Here is a 26,959-nt window from a genome sequence, read left to right on the forward strand (position 1 = left end):
GTGATCAGAGTAATTCATTTTACTTCCCGAGGAGGGCAGAAACGCACCCACTGTCGCATAAACAGAAGAAAAACACACGAAGAAGAAGTCTTGCCCCGGAACGAGGTAATTTGACGGTAGATTCGAGTCGGCATGTAAACAGTGTAGCACACGAGCATGTCTAGTGCAGCAAGAGGGTTTGTAGCTAATAGGTCAACATAAGCCTTTCATTAACACACATGAAAGCCCGGTGTGGTCATATTTAGTGGCCATGAAACTGTACCAGGCACTCCGTAATGTCGACAAGTTCAGAACCGTTTTCGACTTCGGTGGACGGGACGTGGCTCATTGGTTCCCCGGACACATGGCTAAAGGTGACAGCTTCGCTCTAAGTTAGCTCCAGAATGTGTTAATTATGTGTGGTGGGGATAAAAATGTGAATAATTTCACCTGACTGTTAACAGGACTGAAGCAGATGAGAGCCAGCCTCAGGAGTGTGGACTGCATTATAGAAATCCACGATGCCAGAATATCCTTTCTTTAAAATAAAAACAAATGCATTAACAGAACAAAGTGCCATCTTATTTTTAATTGCAGATACTTTTCTATCAGTTATCAATAAAAGACTTCTTACAGCTGCTTAAATATAGGTAGGGTGGAAGAAATTAATACTATTGTATGGAGAGCAAGTGAGCTGCAATTGCACATTTTCTTAATATCACTGTAAATACTGGGCAACAGAAGTTTGGGGGAGATGGTGTCTTTCTGTGTAATGTAAAATACACATTTTAGTGCCACTCATTAACAAACTTCATTGAGGTGTGTAGGAGAAAAAAATACAACATATAAATGGAGATATCAGTTTTTATGGGTGTGACTTCAGGAGGTTAGACCCTCCCTCCAGGTATTTATTATGCCCTCTGCTTTACTGTTTGATTTGAAAAAGGGAAAAGCTGAGAAACAGGTGCACTGGAGTAGAAACCAAACATACTTTTCTCAAGTGCACAGCTTTAGAAGGTTTTTATTGTTACCTGGGGAAGAAAACGTGTTATAATAAAATAATGTAGTAATATAACATACAGAGTTATACAAAAAGTTTTGGGCAATATTTTTATCCATGCTAAGATTGCAGTCCAAGATGACACAGTGGTAAGGTAGATACTGGGATGGTGTATTCAGTTTATTTCTAGTTGAGTTAAAGGCTTGTTTACCAATTGGACGATGCAGGTACCTCTGGTGCTATCCAGACTCCAAAACTGTAGATTTAAGTTTTCTATTGTTTCAGTTTTGTGCTTATAGGTTGCATTTTCCTAAATGAATCTGTTAAAGCAAATTACCGCCCTGCAAATCTGTGGCCAGGGATTATTGTAGCATATAAAAGGTGTACACATTGCACAATCTAGGAGGAACTCGACTGCAGAAGTAAATTTCTCTTTAACATTACGCACATCCCCTTCTCTGGAAGAAACCCTGTGTTTCAGGAGACTCTAGATGTCCGACCACATGTGCTAATTCTCAACAAGATGGACCTTGCTGATCTGTCCAGCAAGCAGGTAAAAAGTCTCGCTGCTGTTTTAGCATTATCACATGTCATTAGCATTTTAAAATTTACATTTAACCCTCCAGAGAATCCTGAAGAAGCTAGAAAAAGATGGGGTGAGGAATGTTCTCTTCACAGACTGTTTAAAGCAGAGACACGACAACATCAAAAAGGTAAAGGTCATCTTCACTGGATACCAAACATTTGACTGTTTGCAGAAGTTTGTCCCTGATATGAAATAAAAATCTGACCATGAATGTGCAAGTTATTCCTGTGTTTTTTGTTTTTTTTTTCTTGCTGTAGTTGGTGCCAATGGTGATGGAAATTATTGGAAGCACACCACGTTTTAATAGAGATGAGGTAAATACATCTAGGCAATTTAATAATGTATTTTAGTTCAACATTGGGTAAAATTAGCCAAAAAAGCTTAGTAAATTTAGCTTAGACATTTACAGCTGTCAGTGCAGAGAAATTGTGTTCTCGCTGTTTCTAAACGACCTCAAACATAATTTCATGTTTCTTATTCTTCAACATATAAACAACTACCAACATACAAGCTACATAAGATACATCTGCAAAAAGTTCCATAAAATGACAAAACAGAACAACAGGTCACACCCTCACAAATGATGCTACCTTTCTCTACTTAACTGATATCTAATTTATTTAAACTTTCCACAGTATGATCCACAAAACTATGTTTCAGGCAGAATTATGGGAGCAAGAAGCTGTTTCTTTGTGACTCAAAAGCTTCTTTTCTTATGCCTCAGTGGACCTGAATCAACATAGAATCATTTATTTCCATTTTTATATTTATTATATATTTCTCACTTTTCAGAGTTTGAAGGTAATGGAAGGTGAATGTTAATATATTGTCCAGTCTCTGACTTTATCTTGAAAAACTTTCAGAATACAAATTATTGCCTGATGGTGATTGGAGTGCCCAATGTGGGGAAGTCATCTCTTATTAACTCTTTAAGAAGAACAAACTTGCAGAAAGGTATGCATAAATAAAATAGATGATAGTTGTTGGATATTGATTCAGCATGATACTTAAAGATATTGTAATAATACACTGATTTCAGGTCGTGCATCTCGAGTAGGCGGGGAGCCAGGTATAACTAAAGCCGTCCTGACTAAAATTCAGGTGCGTGTAGAGGATGTGTTTGTCTCTTTGTATGTGTGTTGTGCTCATTGGTTCATTGTGTGTGTGCATCTGTACAGTACTTGTACCTGTCTTTGTCCTCAGGTGTGTGAGCGACCCATAATGCACCTGTTGGACACACCAGGAGTTTTGCCTCCTAAGATTGAGAGTGTCGAAACAGGCATGAAGCTGGCTTTATGTGGTGAGTGGAACGTGATTTTTTTCTCTACCTGACATAACAAATGCTGTCACTGAGGAAACACCATGCGGAAAGTCTGTTGTACTATATTCAGTGTAATAACTGTCTCATTTGTTTGTATAAGAGGTTTTTCCAATGTGCTCAACAAATATTTTGATATTTTTTTTCTTTCCTTCCACAGGAAGTATACTGGACCATTTGGTTGGTGAAGACATTATTGCTGACTACTTACTCTATTCTCTGAACAGGCTGGGAAAGTTCAGGTGTGAATTTTCACCCTAAATTATGACTGAGTGGACTTTCATATGGCCAGTGTGTTCTTTTTGTTTCACATTACTGTGACTGTTTACTGCATGTGTTTCTTTATGTGCAGTTATGTGGAGAAATACGACCTTCAAGAGCCCAGTGATGACATCCAGTATCTCCTCAAACGCATTGCTGTCAAACTTGGAAAGACCCAGCGGGTCAAAGCCATTACAGGAGTGGGTAAGAAAGTGCTAATCCTACAGATACTCCTGTTCCAGATACTATTATTGACTAGCTATTAGTTTAATTGATTTAAAGGACTAGTTGGACATTTTGGGAAATACATTTGTTTGCTTTCATGTTGCGAGTTAGATGAGAAGAATTGTAGCACTGTCTGCACAGTGAGTATGAAGCTACAGCCAGCATCCAGTTAGCTTAGCATAGCTTAAAGACTGGAAACAGGGAAACATCTAGTGTGCCTCTGTCCACCTACGAGCACTTCTAAGCGCTCTAATTAATTATGATGGTTTAATAGGAAAAACATTTAAGCCTGGCTGTAATGACCTGAAATAACATTTGGTTTTGCCTTTCATAAGTTATTACTGCATGTGGAGCCTACTGATCTCAGAGCTCTGTCAGTCTCAATCATAAGAGAAGAGGCCTGTAGACTGTATCTATAACTTTTTGTCAAGGAAAACCAATTTTAATCAGCCAATATAATAAAAAATCTTTCCTTTTGTTCAGAGTTAACAAACAAGATGTAACATGTTCATAAGTGAACTTTAGAGGCGGCGGTAGGTGGATTTTGTTACCTCTTGCCAGAGCCAGGCTGTTTCCAGTGTTTATGCTAAGCTAAGCTAAGCTAACAGACTGCTGGAGGTTGCTTTGTATTTACCATACATCATGAAAGAGGTATCAATCTTCTCATTTAATTCTTGGCAAGAAAGCAAATAAGCATGTTTCCCAAAATGTCAAACTATCACTTTAAGGGTGTCTTCCATTTTAACCAGATAAACCACCATATTTACACATTAAACTAATACTAATGTAAGAGGCAGACTGGTTTTTAAAAAAATAGAAATGGAAATTTTAAAAAGGTAGGCAGCAAACAACCTGACAAGCAGTTTTCAGTGATATCTCATAATATTTAATGTCTCTGAATTCTCTAGAAATATGTATACTTTCTCTTCAGTTTGTGATCAGCATCACTCCAACGTCTTTAAGAGTACTCCTCTAATAAAAATGTCTGTTGCTCATATCCTTCAGGAAACATTACCGTCACTCTCCCAAACTACACAGCAGCAGCGTACGATTTCATAAGAGCCTTCAGGAAAGGAGAGCTGGGACGAGTAATGCTGGACTGACCTGAGCTGTTTTACAAGGTAACGGGAGACTGTTGCTGGATTTTGCCAGTTTGTCTTGAGTCTGGAAGGATTTCTATTCAACCACAAAGGTTGTCATCAAGGAAATATAGTCCAGCTCCGCCCTCGTGTCTCAGACATCTTGGGGACATGATGTAGTCTGTTTTTGTTTGTAAAAAGTCACAGTATCCTTTGTAAATAAAAGAATTTAATTTGATTCAGGTATGACATTTTTCTCAGATATGCTTTTAGAATATATGAGGCAGATATCTGACATGGTGTAAACAGGATATTTATTAGCATAAAGACAGTGATAACAAACTATTTATCATATACATAAGTGTAGTAGCATATAATAGAGTGCACTTACAGATATGGAACAGTCTGTTGCTCCTGAGTGTCTACTGCAGGTAAAAAGCTCTTCTGGGATGATGAACAGACAGAGACAGGAATAACAGTGAGAGCAGCACTTTGTTTTCTAGTATCCCTCCCAACCATGACGTAGTTCATACACAGGTCTGAGAAATGAATTCACAACATGTCCGGGTCTTATAAAAGGGTGTGAATTGCACAGAAATTTGAGATGATTGGGGAAAAATGCAGTTTCACAGTACAAAGTACTCTCATTTGCCTTGTCTTATTGTAGAGAATCGTCTCTATGGCCACACCAGTGACTGCCACCATAAATCATTCAGATCACTGAGCAAGATTTTGAAGTTAAGTTTTTCAGAAAGAATGGCGTAAAATAACTTCATCTTGGTTGAGGTCACAAACTGGAAAAATACGCAAATGTTCTTCCTAAAATAAAAAAGTCCATTTGAGGAATAAAAAAATTACATGTAGCAATTTTAATTTCAGAATAATGCTGGTGCCAGCTTGGTGCTTTTACTTAATCAATTATAGAAAAGTACTGAATGACTAGTCACCTGCATTTCAGTGTTTTACACAAACTGCTGCAAGTCAAGGCTTCACATTTAGACCCATAGTCTGCTAGTATATACAAGTAGTTCACCTCAGTTGTACAGAGCAGTGGTAGTGGTCACTCACTTTGTATGTTTTGTGTATTTTATGAAAATACATTTCTTTAAGATACAGTTGAGTTTGGCAGTACAATTAAAACTGGCAGCCAGCACTTTGTTTACACTCTTTACGAAGGCTATTGAGATTATTAGCACAAACATTTTCTTACATAGGAATCAAGATTTAGGAAAGGAAACTAATTCTCTGTCAGTCTCTCTGTCACGCAGATTGAAGTAGCTTTGACAAAGGCGCACTCTTTGACAGGTGAAATGTCACATTGAACACTGTGCTGGTAATGTACATTTGTCTGTTGGTATAGAGGATCGTATGTGTAAAAACATACAGTACAGTGATGTTTTTTTGTTTTTTTTTTATGATCGTGGTGTCACTCCACCACTCTGTTGCACCTCTAACTGGTCTTCACAGTGCAGGTTCTAGCTAGTCCTGCACATGATAGTCAGATCCAGGGCAGAAGCTCAGGCCTAAACCAAATCAGGAGTTTATCCTGAGAAATAACTTGAACATCTACAGTATACTGTCCAGTAAGAGTCCATATTTTGAGGAAAATGTTGCAATAATGATAGAAATCAGCTGAGAGAGAGAATATCCATTTTGAGTTGAGCCTGACATTTGTGCATCAAAGTAATTGGTCCTGTTGTAGTAATCCAGCTCTTCGTCTGAGCTGTCGGCGTTGCTGCGGCGGTAGGCGGAGGCGTACCATTTATCGGCCGTTAACGCCACTGCTGCCCCCGCTGCTGCTGCACTTGCCACCCTCACCGGGGAACTTCGCCCTGCCACCCTGAAGCGAGAGCGGGTCCCACCGTAGGCGCCTCCTCCCCGGTAACTCCCCGCTGTGGAGCTGCGGGAGGGGGAGCCTCGGGAGGAACCCCGGGACCCTCCACGCCCGCCCTTGGACAGTGCGGGTTCACACAGGAAAGCAGAGAGCAGGAGGCAAGTCCAGCATGTTGCAACCACCTGGTTCATTCCTGACGTCTGTGCGGGAAGAAGATATGATGGAGCAGAGAGACACATTTTAGGACCTACCTGTGGTGGTTACCTGCACCTTTAATATGTGATTTGGAGAAATTATAAAGGATTGTGGGAACATTTCAGTAAACAACTGAGGCCAATGTTTTCTATTCTAAAATCCTGAATAAATCCCTAAACTGGTGTGACATAAGATATCCTCGACAGCACTGAAGAACCCAGGTTGTACTAATGTTCAACAAATGTGAGATGTCCCTGTAGTGTGCAGTGTTGCTGAATATATGGTCTTATCATAAAGACACATTTCTGTGTTGCAAATTCCCTCTCTCCACTAAAGTAGGTCAGTTTAAAAATAAATGTGCACACCAGAGAAAATTGCTGTTGCCTTTCAGCCTTCAAATACATGAAATAATATTCGATGTATGGATGATTATGAATAAAAGACAAAAGATGGCATGTTTGTTTGTGGCAATAGGCCATCACTAGAAATGCCTTATTGAGGTCTAGCAGGTAACTGGGCCAATAAGTATAAATGTACAAAATATTTTCGTTATTGAATGTACGATATGTTATCAATAGCAGGTTTTACTAATGCACAATGCACATGCAATGTTCATCTGACTGTAGTCATAAATTAGCCTGTACGCTGCTGTGTTATAGCCTGAAGGAATCCCACCATTTAAAAAGAAATGCATCGTCCCCTCATACATCCACGCCCATGTAAACCAGTATACCCAAATGGTTGGTGCTTACCTTATTTCCGTGTGTTCTTATCCTTGCTTATGTTTTGGCACTCGGTGGAGAGATGGAGATGGGATTGTCACGGACGATGCATGCAGGCTCGTTCACGCATATAACAGTGAGAACGCGCAGCGCGCTCACCGCTGCCACAGGAGTTCTTATATAGGAGCATCAGATACTGTGATACTATCAAACCGGGGCGAGTCTTGTCAAAAGCTTATTATAACCTTATTTTAGATTAAGTGATTTTATATTAGATTTGTGGAAATATACTGGCTGATTTATTTCTCCATCTCCTTTATCTGTAAGGTAATCGGGTTAAATTGATGATGATAAAATGTTGATAAGGTTAGGTTTGGTTTCTGTGTGTGTGTATATATGTATCTATTTATCATTTATTACTATTATTATTGTTATTACAAATATTTTATCAGCATTTATTTCTGGTTTTAAAAAAATCATGTAGAGGCTCAATTTTCACATAATGCATATATTGCATAATTATCTTATATAAAGATACTAATTTGGTCGATTTTACCAGGATGTATATTAATTAAATATTCAAATTCGAATAATATTGTATGGTATAATAAAAGAAAATTGCATAATAAATAATATTGGATAATTGTTACTGAATTATATGTAACATTTGAATCATTTCCATGGAGTAAACAATAAAAAGACAATAAAAATAAATAAATAACAGTATGCTTTAGTAACACAGCCTCAATTTGATAATATGTGATTTATTTAATTCATTAAAATTGATCAATAAGTTATGGAGAAGGCAATTCCCATGGTAGTTCCACCCTGCACTGCCCTCCGCAGACACCAGGTGGCGGTAACATGCCGCCTAATGAAAAAACACCAACAAAGAAGAAAACGCAGGAGGAAGAAGTAGCCAGAGATCCTGGAGCAAGTTCATTGACAACAGTCTGTCGTCGTCGCTGTTATGGCTTTCCTCTGCAGAAGTGCTGCTTTGCTCCTGAAGCCCTCCGGAGCAGCGCCGGCCGTCCTGTCCGCCGCCCGTCTCTACAGCTCAGGTGTGTGTTTAAAAATAGTCCGGGGTCAGTGTGTTGTGGCTGCTGCTGCTGCCACAATGTCAAGAAACCTGCACTGCTGACTGTGCGACGCATGTGCAGCAGACAGCTGCTGACTAACTTCAGTTTGTCAAAACATTGTATTCGTCTGTGTATCTCTTACTAGCGCCACAAAACCTGATGCATTTTAATGACAAATAATTTCTTAACACGTTGATCACATGAGGACTAGCACTGTGTAAAGGTAAATTCCACCCTAAAGTGGAATTTACAGGGGTCATTTCTGTAATATTGCACAGAAGTAGGCAGGCTGAAGTCAAAATGGCATTAAAATTACATTATAAAACACGACTATAGATTATCAGACTGTAGTGACGATTACAGAGACAAATCCTGCTCCACAGAACAACTGTAACAGATCTCAGGACAATATGACAGTAGTCAGATGTGATTGTACCTTCCCTTTAGATTTGCCACAAAACCCTGACATATTCTAGTGCATGGATAAAATTGAAATGGATCTTTAATTTCGACGTGTTTAAGTTTGCTATCTTCATCTCAAAAACCTGGAAAAGTAGGCATGATTGACGATTTAATAAGTGTTTACTATGATATGAATACTATAATCATACAGTCAGAAGGTGTCACCTAAACATTTCATTAAGTAAAGTCTTGATGCTCTGATTTATAACTCAAGAAACTGATGTTTGTGGTTCTACATATAAACTGTATATAATATTTGGAATAGCTCTGAGTAAATTCTGTTTTTGGGTGGATTTTCTATTAAAGGCCAAACATGCATAAAAGCTGTCTCTGTTCCACAAGCACCAAACCCAAGTTTTGTAACTTTGCTCCACAAGATGGATCAAGGGGCTCCAAGGTCTCTGTATGGCTGTTAATGTTGATCCTTCACCTTTTCTTGAATGATTAACCAGAGGCCTGTACTATGAAGCAGAGGTGGACAGATAGTGGATTTTTAAAGGCAGATATAATTACGATAGTTATGAGCAGGGAAAAGCCAATAGGTGATTAACCAGCCTAACAAGATCAACACTGTCAGCACTTTGGTTCCTCCAGCTGCCATCTGAAACATAAGAAACAGACCTATTATAGCTGTTAGATATTTTTAAGCTTAAAATGGTGGATAGGTAGTGGCTGGATTATTTGGAAGACGCCAAATTGGTAAGTAAAATACCAGTTGAATAGTTTCTTTTCCTCCCTATCTGCCTGTACTGTATCATGGACAAAGAGAGCTGACAGTGTTGCGTTGCAGTGTTGAAAATGGGTCAGATATGACATGAATGCCACTTGTCAGCCTTCCTGTAAAATCAGCTGTTTAAACATAGGGACATCCCATTCTCATGAACGCGATATCACATTGATGCCATGAGGGGAATATCTTCAAATTTGGCACAAAAATTCATTTGGACTCAACCTTTGACCTTTAACCACCAAAATCTAATCAGTCCATCCTTAAGGTCACGGTGACCTTAACCTTTGAGAGCTCTCCAAGAGAATCTCTTCACATTTGCTGCTAATGTCCATTGGGGCTCAAGGATGAACTGATTAGATTTTGATGGTCAAAGGTCAAGGTTATTGTGACCGCACAAAACACTTTTTTAAGCCATAACTCAAGACTTCACACAACAATTATGACAGAATTTCTCACAAATGGTTAATGTTTTATACAGTTCTGGATAAACAGGGATGTAACCTGAAACTAGTCTTGAGTGGCGAAGGTGTAGAACTGCGAGGCAGTAATTCTAGTTTTCCTCATACTTTAATAATTTGGCCAGTATGACAGATAAACAGTTATTAAATCTCATTCTATGTGGTATTAAAAAGGTCTGAAAAGTCTTTCCTCTGCATGCAGGTGGTCAGTATGAGTATATTTTGGTGGAAAAGCGAGGTGAGAAGAACAACGTAGGTTTCATCCAGCTGAACCGGCCCAAGGCTCTCAACGCTCTGTGTGACGGGCTGATGAAGGAGGTGGGACAGGCCCTGGACGCTTTTGAAGTTGACGGCGACGTTGGAGCTATCGTTATCACCGGCAGTGACAGAGCTTTTGCTGGTGAGGCAACCACCCAAGTGTGTTTTCTGTGCTTGTGTTTGTGTTTTACCTCCCGGGAGCTCACAGAGAATGTGCAATAAGCTGTTCACAGTGATATGTCAGCAGTAAGCTTGACTTTTGTGTTTTCCAGCTGGGGCCGACATTAAAGAGATGCAGAATAGGACCTTCCAGGAGTGTTATGGTGGAAACTTCCTTGCTCATTGGAACAGAGTGTCCACAGTGAAGAAGCCTGTGATTGCAGCTGTCAATGGATTTGCTGTTAGTGTCTTCTTTTATTTTATTTGTCATTTATTTTATTAATTGAGGGGAGGCGGTGTGATTTATGACGGATAAAAGAATTTCTTTCAACCCCATCTCCTATCTCCCACTTTATTTCTCCCTTTTCCCTCCCTCCATTGGCTCAAATCAGCTCGATGCTCAATCTAGTCAGTTCAAGTTTCACAAAATGTAAATGGGATATGAAACAATGAATAGAAATCTCATTCCCTTCCTTGTACGTTCTACTGTTTCAGCTGGGTGGTGGCTGCGAGCTGGCCATGATGTGTGACATCATCTACGCCGGAGAGAAGGCACAGTTCGGCCAACCAGAGATCCTGTTGGGGACAATTCCTGGTAAAGACTCGTTTGTATCTACATTCCTTACCCGTTCATACTTTACTTCCTTATACTTAAGTTACCAGATTGTTGCTTTTGGAGCGGCTGGTCGTGACATCTGTCTACCTGCAGGGGCGGGTGGCACCCAGCGCCTGACTCGTGCAGTAGGGAAGTCCCTGGCAATGGAAATGGTACTAACAGGAGACAAGATTAATGCTCAAGAAGCCAAACAATCAGGTAACTAGCAGTGTTAGAATGTCATAAGTAACTATTATTCAATTAGTTTTGAGGCACGTGTACTTTACTTGAGTATTTCCATTGTATGCTACTTTATACTTCAACTCCACTACAGTTCAGAAGCACATATTGTAATATTTGACAGGTGTAATTACTAGTTACTTTGCAAATTAAGATTTTACATTAAACTATATGTATATGATAAGCTTATAAAATAGCCTACAAAACATTACTAAAGATGAAACTTGTTTGGTGTGTGTCTTTTTATTAAAAAAACAAATGTTGACAGATGGTAAAAAAAAAAAAAAAAACCCACTCACATACAGCGGTGTCCATCAGATGGCAGAACATAAAACCTAGACTCCATCCAGCCATTATCATCCCACCCAATCATCCATGGTTAAAACAGCCATCAACACCCACCAGTATTATATGGAAAACTGACCATAAAAACTGACCATAATGTAATATATAATGATATGTCAGTCACAGAGGACGTCGAATTAGTACTTTTAGGATTTTTAATGAATGACTTTTACTTGTAATGGAGTATTTTGTAATGGAGTATTTTTACATCAAGAGAAGGTTTAGCATAGACAGGCTTTATTACATATATACTTTATTAAATTAGACTGTGCTGTTCTTGTTTCCCAGGTTTGGTGAGTAAAATTTATCCTGTGGACCAGCTGGTGCCTGAAGCTGTTAAATGTGGGGAAAAAATTGCTGCCAACTCTAAACTGGTCTCTGCTATGGCTAAAGAGGCTGTTAACGCAGGTGTGTAAAGTTTGTTTCTACTAGTTTTTAAAAAGTTGAATATCTTAAAACCTACTAAACTGAATATGTTTCGGGTTAGTCTAGTCTGACTTGTTCCTCTGTGTGACTGCAGCTTTTGAACTGACTTTGGCTGAGGGGAATCGTTTGGAGAAGCGCTTATTCCACGCTACCTTTGCTACGGTGAGTAGAGGAGCCCATCTAACAGCGAGTGGGTGCAGGAGGTATAGACAGTCCAGTCATGATGTGTGTGTGTGTGTTTATTTTCACTGCAGGATGATCGTAAGGAAGGCATGACTGCATTTGTGGAGAAGAGAAAGGCCAGTTTCCAGGACAAATAGAAGAAGAGCAGATCAAGAGTTGAGCCAAGAACACTAAGTTCCTGATATCAGCGGGACATTTCCTTATCCACAACAAGTTGAATGATGCAAAAATCCAGATGGTGGTGGAACATGGAGGTTGTTTAAATTAGGATCTAGCACTGAGTGATTGAGTGCACAAGAGTGTCTTATCACAGTGACGCCCTGCCTGCTGAGGCTTAACGTCAAAATCAGATGCAGTCGGGGTGCAGGAGTGCTGTGGGTTTGTATGTGAATACCATTTAATAACATGTTATAGTCCGTGTGTAATAAGAGGAATCAGCCCCGATGACTTGTACTGACTTTGCCTTTTAATTTTCACTGTCAAATGTTTGTCTGCCTTTTTGAAAACAACTTTTTTTCCCCCGTATACATTTTACAAATAAAGCTCTAGGCTGGTTTTCAGTACTGGAACTAAGACATGGTGATATACTGTGGTTGCATATAATTCATATTTGCCTCTTTTCAACTCAAAAAGTCAGGTATGTTTTGAAACACAAGAAATTCAGTGAAGTGTCAGCTACAAACTCAGCCAGCATTCAACCAGTGTGTACTTCACACCACTAGATGGGGCTCTTGTGTTGTTACCCACAGGCACAGAAACTGGACATAGACAATAAATTCAATGGGCCTGTTGCGTCGAAATGCATGGTTTGCAGATGAGCGCTTGATGTGGTGCAACTGAGTGTAAAGTGATAGATATAATGTTAAAAAAAAAAAAAACATGAGACACTTGTCAGCATTACGTTTTGTAGTTAGTTCGATTAAAACATTACTCCGTCTATCAAAGGGAAAATGACTTGGGATTTTTTTGTTAAAATAATAATAGGGTCACATTTTGCCACAGACTCACACTTGACTTTAATTTATGGCCAAAAGCCATAAACGTCAATGAAGCTGAGTTTCTGTAAGAATAAATGACTTGTTTCTCACTGTAGTTGTATAAAAAAAAGACAGCCTTTAACAATAATCCGTATGTTAAGTCCTGCTCATCACCTATTCTCTTAAAATATTCGGTAACACATGAAACCATAATTTTGATTTAAAAGAAAACACCAGAACAAATTTGGTTAGTGTGCGCTTTCTTTTGCCACTCCAATCATCGCGAGGCACCTTTTTCTCTCTCTGATCTTCACACGGCGGCGCCCCATATCTTCACAAGGCCATGGCCTAATTGATTTTTATTTTCATTCAATATTCCCCCGGAGCTTGCTTTCTTGTCAGCCCCCTGGAACAAAACTTTAAAAGGGAGGAGAAAAAAAAAACTCGTCTCCTCGGTCCGCGGGGAAGCACAAAAGTCTGCAGAGAGCCTCCGAAAAGAAGCTCCTTTTTGAGGCTACCGAAAGGTCAAAATAATAAATGTAGACTCAATTGAGGCTCTCCGCACAGACAAAGGGGGCAAAACGTTACATTTTGGCAGCGCAGACCCTCATAGCGTGATAAACTCATTTAAAGACGCCGAGATAAAGAGAGAGCAGCATGGGTCCAGAAAGGGAGAAAGGGGCTTTCAGTCCGGCAGACAGGCCTGGCTCCTGCGAGGGCCTTTTCTCCTGCCCAGCAGCCTCCCATCCCTCTCCAAAAATCACTCTCATATTGCTGAACTGCACTGCCCCTGTGCCTCTTCATCTATGTTTTTACATCGAATTCATTTGTATTTCCATTTATGCCAATCCCTTTCCACTACATACTACTATAAAATTAACAATAAAGTTATGGTTTCCTATAGAAATGCGTGTTTGTAATGTGATGTGGGTGATTTCTTCCTGCACAATTAGAAAAAAAAACACTATGTTTTAGATGGCGTACACACAGAGCTTCACAAGTTCTGTATAAGGAAATATTACAGGGATAAAACAAAATACATTGTAGGGCTGGAATGCAAAAATCCTATGAGCATGCACAGTTAAAATTTGCAATAAAGTGCCAGCATATTTCTCCCGTCCATTATTAACAGCAGCTGAATAAGGATTGTAAATTCAGTATATAGGCCAGGCCCACAAGCCCGCAATACTAAACTGTGACTTGACTTTTATAAAAGCCTTTTTATATGCAGATGCCTTGCCTTCTTTTCTTTTTTTTTTACACAGCCGGGATCTGCGGTCATGGAAAGGATTCCTCAGCATTTTTCTGCCATCCAGCTGAGAGTTTCTCTGGCTCAGATGAAACAGGCCGGGTGGAGTGTGGTTTTCATCTGACAAATATTTTCATTATCTCACATTCTTGGCACCGGGGACTGTGCGTCGAAATAACACGTTCACCAGGGGTGTCTGCTTTGAATTATGCCCACCCAAGGGTGTCAGAAATAACATGGACAGAAGATTAACCAACTATGCAGCTTGTCATACTAATGACACTATTCTATTTAATAGGTTTAGAGAGGCTACCACCATCTGATAACTTTGTCTTCGTGTATTTGCAAAAGTGATTCTACATTTTTTTAAATTGAGCATAAAACATGTATAATTTTTATTTTATTTAATATTCATTATGGCATGTAACACTGTAGGCTACATATCGCCTGCCTTTTTTCTTCTTTTTTTTTTTAGCTACAGGCCAACTCCACAGTGCTATTTAAAATAAAATAGAAAATAGAAAATAAAAAATTAAAATAGATAATAATAATTTAATTTATTTAAGTTAGAAACTGGGATCACATACTGACAGGTGAATGTGTTTAAGATACAGTGTAAACCTAAATTATTTAAATCTCAGGTTTGCGAAAGGGACTTGACGTGTGGCCCCTCTGACCAATCAAATTAGGGTCCCTGATCACATGACGCGATTAAAAAAGAAGATGATATTGAATCAAGATAGATAAATAGCCTACAAAAACCTCCGTCTGGCAGAAAACAGCCTGGAATTTGGCTTGACGACCAACAGGAGACACCACCATAATACACATGCCAGAGTCGCTACCCCTTAAACGTTTTTTTAATCGGCTAGCATTTTCTGCGGAGAGAAACGAAGACGGAAGTCGGCTGCAGTGACTGCTTTCACTTTGCTTCAACACTCTCCGGGTTGTGTCTTTTCCGTGTCTGCCACTATGGTCGTGCTGAGAGGAATCCCCTCTGTTTTATCACCCGAGCTGCTGTATGCTCTCGCTAAAATGGGCCACGGGGATGAACTGGGTATGGTATTTAATCACAGACACACAGATCGCCTTTCTCGTCGGCAGTCACTGTAAGACAGTAGGCTGATCCAAGTTCAAGTCAACACCAGTGTAAATGACAGAGCAGGAGGGGTCATTAATCTGTAGCTGCACCGACAAAAGCCACACATTTAACCTGTTGTAGTTCATTCAGTCATTCAGTCTTTTCTTACTTTTCAGTTCTTGCTGATGCAAATTTTCCGTCATCTTCTATTTGCGCTCATGGCCCAAAGGAGATAAGAGCTGATGGTATGTACATGCGTGTATCTGTAAATAGAAAATGCTGGGTCCTTGTGTGTATTGTGGTTGTTCCAACTTTGTCTGGTCTTAATGTAGGTGTGGGAATCCCACAGCTTTTGGAGGCCATTTTGAAGCTGTTGCCCCTGGATACCTATGTCCCCTCTCCGGTACAGGACCCATAAATCTAAAGCTACAACCAGCTGACTGGTGTCTTGTTGATGACAACAATATGAGAGAGGCTATTTTTGCTCCCTTTTTTAATTTTTAAGTGTCAAATCTGTGACAATGTTTCCACAGGCCGCAGTCATGGATCTTGTAGACAGTGACAAACAGAGAAGTTTAGCTGTCCCTGTGTGGGACACCTACACACAGCTACTGGGTCAGGCTGGGTCTCAGGTAAAACAGCATGTCCACCCCATGATTAAAATAAATCAGAAGGCAACACAATATAACTGTGTATCTCTTTGATTTTTGACTCATTGTGTCTTGATTTCTGTCTACATACAGACTCCTCTTGAGAAGGTGGAAAGGTTTGTTTTCTATGAACGAGCCAAGAAAGCCTATGCTGTCGTAGCAACAGGGTGTGTGTTTTCTCTGCCTTCATTTGAATATTGTGGCCGAATGTTTCATTCTGCATCTGCAAAATGAGTACAAAAACATGCATCCCTTCGTAAAAGTTCAAACCTTCTGAAGTCTACCGAATGGGTACCTATTATCTGTGATACCACCTTGATATTCACGTTGAACTGCCATTTTGGTTCGCTTGATTAACTATAAGAATTTCTGAACAAATATGAGATCTGAGTGATTAATCTGATGTTTGGAACCAGGCAAATGTTTCAAACATGTCTTTAAATTTAAATGTTTTCCTCTGCTCTGTCTACACAGGGAAACGGCTCTTTATGGTAACTTGATACTGAAGAAGGGGGTTATTCCTGCAGAGCTGCTACAGTGATACACACACACATTTTATAAAGTAATGATGATCTCATGACAATTTCTGCTCTGAATTCAAAGCATAATTTATATTTGTTAATGTGTAATTAATGCCTTAAATACAATCTAATTAATTTCCAGTTTACAAGGAGCAGAAATGATTTTGTATTTTTCTAAATAACTTCTGTGTTGTACATGCATGTCAATAAATGAAAGCCACAAAGTCTTTGATAAGTGTGTTAGTGTCTTTATCAGCACGATACATATAAACAACACAGATTTTTAAGACAGTTTAAATGAGTCAAAAGGAGCTTATGATTTATTTCCCTGTTGCAGCTACAGTGTGTGAGCTGTGTCTGATCTGAAATGATAAGGATCTACACAGGTTGTGTGGATCACTGGTGGTACAGATCATCCAGATCTTCCTCTGGTTCGCTGTGCTTCCTCTGAGACGGCAGATCAACGGGAGCGACAACTGCAGCATCATCTTGGTAAGGGACGAGCACCTGGAGGTCTTTGTGGTACAGGTCGTCCATGTCTTCCTCTGGTTGGAGGTGAACTCTGACCTCACCATCCCCCCTGACCTCACGCAACAGCAGCTCCATCTGCACAGTTGAAGGTTGGTCGTCATGATGATACAGGTCGTTTTCATCCTTCTTTGGTTCAGAGTGTGCAACACGGACTTTATCACCAGCTTTGTATTCAGCCGTGAGTGGGGCCAGATATCTATCCAGCTCCTCCCTGGCTTTGTTGTACACTTCATCCCAGTTCTGCTCAGGTTCCTCTGCCACCTTACTGAAAAGTGGGTGGTCGATGTCATCTCTATCCTCCTCTGGTTCCTCATTAAACTTCATGTTGGGTTCTTCCTGCGCGGGCCCTGGCTGGATGTCGGCAGCTGAGAGGACGTCCATGTTTTGGATTTGGACTCTGAGGAGATCAGCCATGGAAGGATGGTGCAGCTCATCCAAGTCTTCTTCAGCCTTCAGGGGCTGTTTGTCCTGTTCCTTGCCTCTCATACTCTTCCAAATCATCATGCTAGGGTCGATGTCATAGTCAGTCTCATCCATGGTCTCTGGAGGCTCCACTTCCACTCCCCAGGACATTTTTCCATTATCATCTATGGACCTGAAATATATATCACACAATCTCAGTCTACATTTCCTGCGTCAAAGAGAAAATGATTCACTTTCAAATTAGTTAAAGGAAATTACAACTTACATAACAGTATCCTGGAAAGCTTCACCTGTAAGTTTATTCTGAGAAAAGAGCACAAATATTACATGACTGTCGTCCAAATACAAGTTAACAACCATACAAACATTTAAACTGATCAGGTTTTATTTATCATGTGATTTGAAGCAGTGGAATTTACAGTGGACAGCCAGGAGTAATGTAAACATACCCAGGGTTTGTATGGCTTCGCTGCGACGCCAAATATCAGAGCAACACAGACTATTAGAGAAAACCTACGAGTGAAGAGACTTAGCATTAATGTCCAGATTTCAAATCCCCATGTGTCACAGACATTACAACACATCCTTGTTCAAGTCAAAGAAACAAACTGTACCATCTACACACTGTTAACCATTAAAACCAGGTCACTGCGAGCTAAGTCAGAAACCCTTTAAAGAGAAGTGTAGTCTCCTTACCTGAACATGGTGTCTCTTTTTGCAGACAGCTCAACGTTTTTGATCTGAACAGAAATGAAGTTTGACTTCAGTTCACCTGAAGCGAAGGACCAAAGTTCCACCTATAAACCAGTTAGATTTTCTTGACCTTTGTATCCTCTGGATACAGAAACGCTTGCTGTAAGTTATTCATCTTTCCTTATCTTGTATTTGTTGCACATAACAAAGTGGCTCATGATGTGGAAAAAATTAAAACCACCTTTAGCAACATTTTGTCAACTTAATAGTGTTTTGGTGCCAGTGGTTGATTACAGTTAAATTCCTCATTCTGTAATCAAGTCTAATAAGAGTGAATGTACTGTACATATATCTGATAGTCAAAATAAGATTATCACTCATGTTTTAGTTAACTTTTATCACTGTACTGTGTTGTGAAAGGTAATTCTTGCATGTGATTCGTTGCATGTAGAGACAGAGTACATTACTGATCTATTATAATTACCAATAGTATAACTACAGTTTGTGTGATTAATGTTCCTTATCACCAATCGGTGATCACATGATAAAAACACCCTGGTGCCTTAAAGCTGAGGTTGAGATATTTTATCATGAGACAAACTTTATTATGCAGTAAATTTCTCCAATCTCCCTAAGAGGGTTGTCCCTACTTCTTGGCTTCAGTAAACTACAGTGCAATATAAATATAAAAGTATAAGTATTTTATTATGTATTACACACATAGATAATAAATAAAAAATGTTTTCACCCACTTCACCAGTCTTTGTTTATGCACTGGACAAAGCCATACATCAAAATAAATACAGCTGACAGCCGCAATTCGGCCCTCAGATTCATCACTGGTGATACAGTTGGTTTCACTGCTCTTAGTATCTGGAACAATTTCCAACACATTTTAGGAACCCATAGGATTGAACCATTGGGGTATAGTTTAATTCTTGTTTTAATCTGTTTTTAAATGTACTTGCTTTAACTGGATTATGTCTATTCTTACATATTTTTTATGAATTGTTTATATAATTCAGTGCTTTGTTTTATTCTCTGTTAATATATATCATATCTTATATTATTTTCTAGCTGTGCTAGTAGCGTGACTAGGGATGATAGTGTCAGTCTGTTGGTTTGTCATTCCACTACTTTGGTCCGCAATGAAATATCACAGCTATTGGATGGATTGTTGTTAAATTTTATAGGATGAAGCCCAATGACTTTGATGATACCCTGGCAATTCCTCTAGCATCACCATGAGATTCATATTTGTGGTTTTAAGTGAAAAGTCTGGACAACTATTGGATGGATTGCCATGATATCTGGTATAAACATTTACATTCCCCTCAGGATGATTAGTAATATTAATATAGAATTTTATTCATATATTCATATTTTCTCTTATTGCAGGAGTTGTGAACTGACTATTGGCCCAGCTCTGTAGGCTCAGTGTGGATCATTTTTTGCAAAAAATTCAACAGCATCATACGACTTCTTCTTTACTGTGAATTAAATACACTGATTTTGGATTCATTAATGTGCTGTAGTCAATAGATTAATCAGAAAAAATGAACAATTTTTAAAGTTGAATAAATAATCAAATATAATATTACTATGAAGCAACAATAAACACGTTGTTCATGTTTGTCTTACTTTCACAGGAACCTTCTCAGACGCAGAGAGAATACAGCTTCAACCATTTAAAACGACTAATTACCCTTCGCTTTCACATCCACTGTAGGAGCACAGATTGGAGGCAGATGATCCGTCTGTGATTTTAGTACCAGGCACAACTTAAGTGAAGCAACCGTTCAATCTGTCAGCTCTAATCTACGTCTATGACAAGATCCTATTGTGCTGTAAAACTCATTATATCAGAATAAAACAGCTTCATGTGTGATATACATAAGTTGTTTGAAGTACAGTTCACTTTATGAATCTTTTTTTTCTGATATGCAGCCAAGAAAGAAAACCTTTAACTCTGAGACTATATGTTAAACATATGTAAGTACATGCACTACTATAAACTAAGTCACCTAATTTAACATAACATATACATCCCTTAGGAATATGATTTCATCTCAGCTCTCTCTCAGTCTCTCCATCGAACTACTGTTGCCATTGTGGCGTTGTGAGAACTCTTCACAACACCTCTTTCACTCTTCATACGACAGCGGGGGAGTCATTAAGTTAACATATGGGTAAATAATGTCTCAGGACAAAAGGGTTCAGCACACACACACACACACACACACACACACACACACACACACACGCACACACACACACACTGTACAGTAGAACAGGAGCAGACAGACACACCACACACTTCCTGCCCTGTACAAGGGATGGCTCCACTGCGTCTGCTGGTTATCTGCCCTCTATATCAGATCCATATGTGCAAGTCCAACGTTGCCCCTCGACTAGCCCCACTCCCAGGTCACTGAGTGGTCTACTGTCTTCAACCCAAAAAGACTCTCCCTAAGCAAGCAAACGGTAGACGTCTTTGAGGTCTGTGAAATATTGACAAGCAAGCGATGACTGTTTGGTTCAGCTTTTGTTGCTGTATTCAGACTATGCATTTAAAGGAATATTTAGACATGCTGGGAAATTCTTGTTGAGATGAGAAGATCAATACCATTCTCATGTTTAATATGGAGGTACAGGCAGCAGCTTAGTTAGCTTAGCTTTGCATAAAGACTAAAAGCAGAGGGAAACAGCTAGCTAGATCTGTCCAAAATGAGCCCTTGTGAAACCATAAATTGTCATTTTTTCACTTTGGTTATTGTATGGATTAAACAAATGAGTTATAATGTATAATTATATGCTGATAGGTTGGTTTTGACACCTTAGGAGAGAGCCAATCTAGCTGTTTCCACTCTTAATGCTAACCTAAGCTAACCGCATACTGGCCATAGCTTCATATTTAGCGTACAAATGTAAGAGTGATATTGAACTTCTCATCCAACTCTCAGCGAGAGAGCAAATGATCACATTTTCCAAAATGTCAATCTGTTCCTTTAAGTAAGATTGTCTTCATGAAGATAGTCATAAAATCACTGTTCCAGGTTCATTCTGATGACAAACCAGCTGGTGAGCCATTACACAAATGTCTTGCAGAAACCGCAACCCTGGGAGAAGACATCCCGCAGCTCCAAACCTTGAAAGTAAGGTTTGATGGATAAAGTGCGCCGAAGCTCTTACCAATCCACCCTCTGTGTTCTGCACACATCAGTAAAACAGCTTTCATGTGAAGGCCCAGAGGCCCAGCAGTTACCAACACAGATTAACCACATGACTCCCCTGCTCCCTGAACTTCTGATGCTCCCACAGGCTTCCAGGAAAACATGCTCCTCTGTGGTTTAACCAGCCTCTGGTTGTGGCAGAGCGCTGCAGCTCAGCAAATGAGTCGCTCACCATCGGACCGAATCCTGTCTCGGTCACTCCACCAAGGTGATCAAGTGTCGGAAAGTTTAAAAGTAGTGGAAAAGTTAGGAAAGGTAGTTTTTCACAGTAACACTGGAAAGCAGCAGCATAAATAAATAATACTGTGTGAACCTTTATACTTCTATACTATATTTTAATACTGAAACTTTTTAAAGGAATGATAACCATCAGTAACTAGCTTTTGCACATGTCACCTGTAAAACAGCGAATTGTCGTCTTTACACTTTAGTTTCTGTGCATATTACACAAATGAGATATAACGTATTCATGAGTGAGCTTAAGAGGAGCTGGTAGATGGTAGAACTTTATTTATATAGTATTTATTTATTTATATAGTGATTATACAGCAAAAACATGACCTCCTATAAAAAAAACAGTCTAAATTGAATATGAACATGAACGTTTGATATGCTCAAACACGAAAAAATTAGTACATTTTTTTGTTGTATGTCATTGGGGTTGATATATGGGCCATGTGTCACTATGAGTTGTAATTATCAAGCCTGGAAGCAAAACAAGCTTGAAATATGGCGGTATATTTCAATGAGCCTCTCTTCTTTCAAACGCGCTGCAGGTGATATGAGGATAATTGAATCTTTACATGTGGTGTGTACAGATTTGTACCCTGACACCTCTAGGACTCATCACAGGCTTGGTTTAATCTGCCAAGTGCATGAGGTGCAAATATGTTTTCCTCTTCCCGCCACGCTGTGTACTTCTGCTCGTATCCGGCTGCTGGTTAGGTGCATGTGCATGTGCATGTGCTGGTGCGATGCGTGAACGTGCGTGTGTCATGTGAATGGCAAGCCTTTTAGAAAATGTAAGAGCAAGACCAGAACGAATGGGAGTTGTCAGCAAGTAATGATTGCTCCCAATAAACTGTGAAGCACACACACACACACACACACACACACACACACACACACACACACACACACAAACAAGCACAGTCACACAATGTTATTGCACAAAATGTAAAGAGGGAGCCAAGAATAAATTGCCTGTCTGTAACTATTTAAATGCAACATTAAGTCATGATTTACGCTCGTAATTCTGGGTTAGAAAACATGCTCCAAATGTTGCAGCTTGCAGCAATTTATGGGGGAAACCACTAAAATGAATATTTGACTAAATTCCCATTTCAAAATGAACCATCCTGGCTTCGTTTTTCTTAATGTTTCTGTTACACAGTCGTTGCATCTGGGGTGTGTGAGTGCGTGCATGAGCATGAATGCATGTGGTTGCACAGTTCGCAGTGTCTCTTACCCACATGCACAATGTGAAGTCAGATATGGTAGATTAATATGTCATTGCCACTGATGACAGCACTTTCTTGAAATTGTAAGTGCGCCATCTGTTGTCCTGGCTCTGCCCCAAAACCAATAGCAGCTTATCATTGCTAAGACTGTGAGGAACGCAGCCGTCGTGTTTCTACTTGACTTAACGTGGCATCTTTATCAAGATTTTGGTAAAGAAAACAAATAGAAAATACAATATTTAACAGGCGACAATCAGACTCCTTGCTAAACCTCAACACATACTGTATCGTTGTTTGAGATGTGATAATTAATATTACATAACTGTATGAAAACAGAAAAGTCAGTCCTCCACACTAAAACAATCATCAGCATCAAAACCTTATCATCATCGTCATTACTATCAGTAAATTCCATAAAGGTCGTCCTGGAGCGTAGCACTATAACTCTAACTACCACTACTGTTTTTACTCACAGTCTTCCGTCACACACACACTCACAACATTTAGGAAAGCTGGGGTTTTCTAAATAACTAAAATTAACTCAATGATCTACAATTAACTTAATTGATGCTTCACCAACACTCATTAAACACACATTAGACATCTCACGGTGGAGTTTAACCGCACAAATTACAGGGCTGAGGGAAGGACCTCCATGGAAGAGCGGAGGCGAACATGAAATGTTGTGACGACGGTCTGGTGAACGGGGGAGCTGTCAGACTCATGAAGCTGCCGCAGAAAGAATTAGCGAGCCATCTGCTCAACAGTTGTATGCCGGCACTTCGGCTTTTGACACTGCCTTTAACATGTTTTAATGCTAAGTGCTTAATAAAATGCCTCCTCTGTGAAGAGATGGGATTTTAGAGGGGTTAAAGGAGGGGAGTGATGAGCCAGTCAGTCTGGGGCCCGGAACCACCTGACTATCTGGCTCCACAGGTAATATCTGAGACAGTTTTCCAGCAATAATAGCGCTGATGACAGCTGAGGCAGTTGAGGGGAGATGGACCAGGAGCTGCACAGCTACTCAGGAGACAGGCAGAAAGAGCAACTTTCCCCTGTCTGTTATGTAACTGATGACAGAAGACTGGGAAACTCTTTGTCTGTTACAGATGAGACGCATAGAAATATGGTTCACCTTTTTGTCCAGAGCAGCTAATCTGAAAAGCTGCTCTGAGTTTCTGTGTGAAAGCTGCAGCTGCTGGAGAAGACACAGAGCCATCACACTGCTTTGACAGTGTGTATCAACCATGGAAATATTATATTATAGTCACAATAATGAGAAGGGAAAGCTCAGGTGGTCCCTCACATTCTCTCTCACGCACACACAAACATACCTCACACCCTTATCCTCCCTCAATCACACCCCTCATAAACTCAGTAAACATGTGGGAGCTGTTAAAGTAAGTTTAATGGCTATTTACTGTGTTTTGTACGCTTCTCATTAAACACATTTTCCACTCGAGGAGAACTAATGTTTTGGAAAACTCTGTTAAATCAAACACACATCATGCCAACACTTGGCAGATGTGGCTCATTAATTAAACAATCTGCCCTCTACAGGATAAAACTAGCAACTGCGGAAACTTGACTACTGACATGCACTCACAGTAGTTTTACAGATATGGCTTTACCTGTTGATAGTTTTTCTTTCCCAAAATTGTAACTCCACGATAACTGAGGGCAGCAGAAGTCAGGTCAGTGACCCTCTCCTCACACACGTAGTCATGTGATCCATTGTTAATGTAAAAATGTTGATTATAGATAACTTTCTGAGACAAAGGCCTATACAATGTAACATAGAGATATCTGCTTTTTCAGCCTTTATTAACATCGGAGAGAAATGATGATGGATGCCAGAAATGAAAAGGCCTTGAGGGTGGAGTACTTAAAACAAGACAAAGAAAGAAACAACCTCGGCCTCCTAAACTCCTCTGCTTCCCCCCTCTCCCCCCTCCTGCTCCAGCCACTGAATGCCTCCTCACTGGAGTCCGCTGCGGCCCTGGCTGCCAGCTGGAGTAGCCCTAACCTTTAACCTCTGACCCCCAGCGCCACAGAATTCATCACAGAGCCATCGGCTCAATGCACTCAGCGGGGAGCACATCCTGTGAAACACTGTCAGAACAGCAGAGAGCAGCTGAGTACAGGTGTTAACAGTGAGGACAGGTGTTAAGGATGTGCTTTACACTGCCTTCACTGCTGCCCCCTCCCTCGATACTCGCATCGCAACTGCATCCATAAGATCGCAGAAATCCTTTCAGATTCTGTCACACTCTGAACTTGTGTGCTGTGTGTGTTTGAGTTTGCGTGTCACGGTCCCATCTGTCCTGATGCTCCTGGGTTAAAGAGAGGATCCTGCTGTTCCTTGATGGAAAGCTGCCTGCTACAGAGAGATCCGGTTACAAGAGTGCCGCGCTTTCATCCTTATTAAAGAAACATGTGCCCACTCTGTGCAGCTATGATGGCAGATGAAACCTTTTTATGCTCTCTGCTTTTAGTTTTTTATCAATACAGATAAGGATATTACACAGATATGATCAGTTGACAAAACTCTCATCTTTTGAAGTTCAAACACTCCTTCGTCATAAGAAATAAAAAGTTGAACCTATGAGAATATTTAAAAATGAATGAAATGCCTTTTTGTGCATCGTCATACTTCAAATACCGGTGGTTTCTTTGTTACACAGTCAAAGGATAATTACAGACTGCCTGGTGACAAAGAATGTCACACCCAGCTGATTCAATTAAGATGATTACTTAATCTTTGGTCCTCATCATTTATCCACAACTAATTGGAGCATGGCTTCTAGGGCTGCTCTCATGTGCAGGTTTGGCATCACAGTAATGCAGCTTCCCTCAATAGAGGGACCAATTTGTGCAAAAATTTTAACTTCCCCAAAAATAAAAGTATATAATGTTAATTTTCCAGCACTTTACAATTAAAAATCTGGAGTATAATCCGAGACAGAAACTTCTCAGCATCAACACACTAAGTTTTCTTATCTTACTCTTCTAATCCTCAAGTTATGCACCACACATAACTGATATAGACAACTATGATTAAAAAAAAACAAAACAATTGTCTCTTTCAAGTTTAAAACACAAAACAGATTATTATGAGGCCATCCTGATGTCAGGATGTGGACAGGACGTGGACTCTGTGAGATACTTACAGATTTTACTCTAAATGTTTTGCTGTAAAGAGGTTTTATATTTTCTAGTCAGAATCTATTTTAATCCAAAAATCTCCAAAAAAAAATCTCCAAAAAAGACTCTCATAAAATGCGTCCTTTCAATAAGCAGAGTAATTTGCCAATATTTACAAACTACACACAGTGTGCATTTGCCCCTGTGTATGATGTTCAGTAACTGCAGTGCGTCACAATGACAAATTGTAATCGGATTTGAGGAATCCAGTTACATGTAATACATCGTTCATCAGCCGCAGCTACTATAACGACCTCCATTCATGCCAGAATCGCAAAGTTGCTCATTCCACATCATTCAGTGCCACGTAAACTATCCTCGGCACAGTCAGAGGATGTGAGTCAGACCTCCGAATTCACTCCACTCTGCAGACTTTCATTTGAGGACGGTGACTGTCCCTGAGATGTCTATCTCGGTAGTCTGAAGCCCCCGTGCAGCCGCTGTGCTCCCTGACCTCGCCTCCCAGACCCTGCTTTGTTCCCATGCTGTGCCCTGTGGAACGTCTGGCTCCAACCTTTTCAAAACCATAATTACATACCTGCAGAACGCAGACAACAGCAGAGTAAAAAGAGACACAGCATGAAAGAGGAAGGGGTCACCATCAGTGATACGTGATAACTTGCTGCCATGTACATACTGCTGTATCTCATTTACTTTAAAGGGAAGGACTGTAAATAAGTCTTTTACATTCACTGCTCAGTGGTGTTTTGCCAAACTAAACTAAAACAACAGTAATGTCGAGTGTCTCCTCAGTTCCTCTGAATCCCATCAGCGTCACACTGTTACTTACAGTATCTCTCCAC

At 39.9% G+C, this 26,959-nt stretch overlaps 5 protein-coding genes across 6 annotated transcripts; 3 read left to right on the forward strand and 2 right to left on the reverse strand.

Annotated features, from left to right (window-relative positions):
- The first annotated feature begins 117 nt into the window (after positions 1 to 117).
- On the forward strand, positions 118 to 4,686 carry mtg1 (mitochondrial ribosome associated GTPase 1). Of its 2 annotated transcripts, XM_022762355.1 has the most exons (11): positions 118 to 353; positions 444 to 508; positions 1,428 to 1,532; positions 1,606 to 1,692; positions 1,823 to 1,879; positions 2,429 to 2,519; positions 2,605 to 2,666; positions 2,769 to 2,865; positions 3,044 to 3,125; positions 3,236 to 3,348; positions 4,375 to 4,686. In XM_022762355.1, exons 1-11 carry the CDS (start codon positions 251 to 253, stop codon positions 4,470 to 4,472), a joined length of 960 nt encoding a protein of 319 aa, XP_022618076.1. In that variant the 5' UTR covers positions 118 to 250; the 3' UTR covers positions 4,473 to 4,686. The 2 variants fall into 2 exon arrangements, with proteins under 2 accessions (XP_022618076.1, XP_022618085.1); XM_022762364.1 differs by lacking the exons at positions 2,429 to 2,519; positions 2,605 to 2,666.
- A 1,295-nt stretch (positions 4,687 to 5,981) lies between these two features.
- Positions 5,982 to 6,473, reverse strand: sprn (shadow of prion protein). The gene is given in 1 exon segment (XM_022762173.1): positions 5,982 to 6,473. A coding segment is annotated over 1 exon segment (492 nt).
- A 1,627-nt stretch (positions 6,474 to 8,100) lies between these two features.
- Positions 8,101 to 12,711, forward strand: echs1 (enoyl-CoA hydratase, short chain 1). The gene is made up of 8 exons (XM_022763734.1): positions 8,101 to 8,260; positions 10,131 to 10,328; positions 10,459 to 10,586; positions 10,841 to 10,940; positions 11,055 to 11,159; positions 11,814 to 11,933; positions 12,046 to 12,113; positions 12,206 to 12,711. Exons 1-8 carry the CDS (start codon positions 8,170 to 8,172, stop codon positions 12,269 to 12,271), a joined length of 876 nt encoding a protein of 291 aa, XP_022619455.1. The 5' UTR covers positions 8,101 to 8,169; the 3' UTR covers positions 12,272 to 12,711.
- A 2,590-nt stretch (positions 12,712 to 15,301) lies between these two features.
- On the forward strand, positions 15,302 to 16,814 carry fuom (fucose mutarotase). The gene is made up of 6 exons (XM_022762970.1): positions 15,302 to 15,417; positions 15,618 to 15,686; positions 15,774 to 15,844; positions 15,975 to 16,073; positions 16,185 to 16,258; positions 16,566 to 16,814. Exons 1-6 carry the CDS (start codon positions 15,333 to 15,335, stop codon positions 16,630 to 16,632), a joined length of 465 nt encoding a protein of 154 aa, XP_022618691.1. The 5' UTR covers positions 15,302 to 15,332; the 3' UTR covers positions 16,633 to 16,814.
- A 59-nt stretch (positions 16,815 to 16,873) lies between these two features.
- On the reverse strand, positions 16,874 to 18,351 carry LOC111234773. The gene is made up of 4 exons (XM_022762964.1): positions 18,263 to 18,351; positions 18,016 to 18,079; positions 17,832 to 17,869; positions 16,874 to 17,738 (listed from the first exon to the last, which is right to left on the reverse strand). Exons 1-4 carry the CDS (start codon positions 18,268 to 18,270, stop codon positions 17,009 to 17,011), a joined length of 840 nt encoding a protein of 279 aa, XP_022618685.1. The 5' UTR covers positions 18,271 to 18,351; the 3' UTR covers positions 16,874 to 17,008.
- Positions 18,352 to 26,959: the final 8,608 nt, after the last annotated feature.

This window comes from Seriola dumerili, unplaced genomic scaffold, assembly GCF_002260705.1.
Source record: "Seriola dumerili isolate Sdu_G_001 unplaced genomic scaffold, Sdu_1.0 BDQW01000024.1, whole genome shotgun sequence".
Classification (NCBI taxonomy): Eukaryota; Metazoa; Chordata; class Actinopteri; order Carangiformes; family Carangidae; genus Seriola; species Seriola dumerili.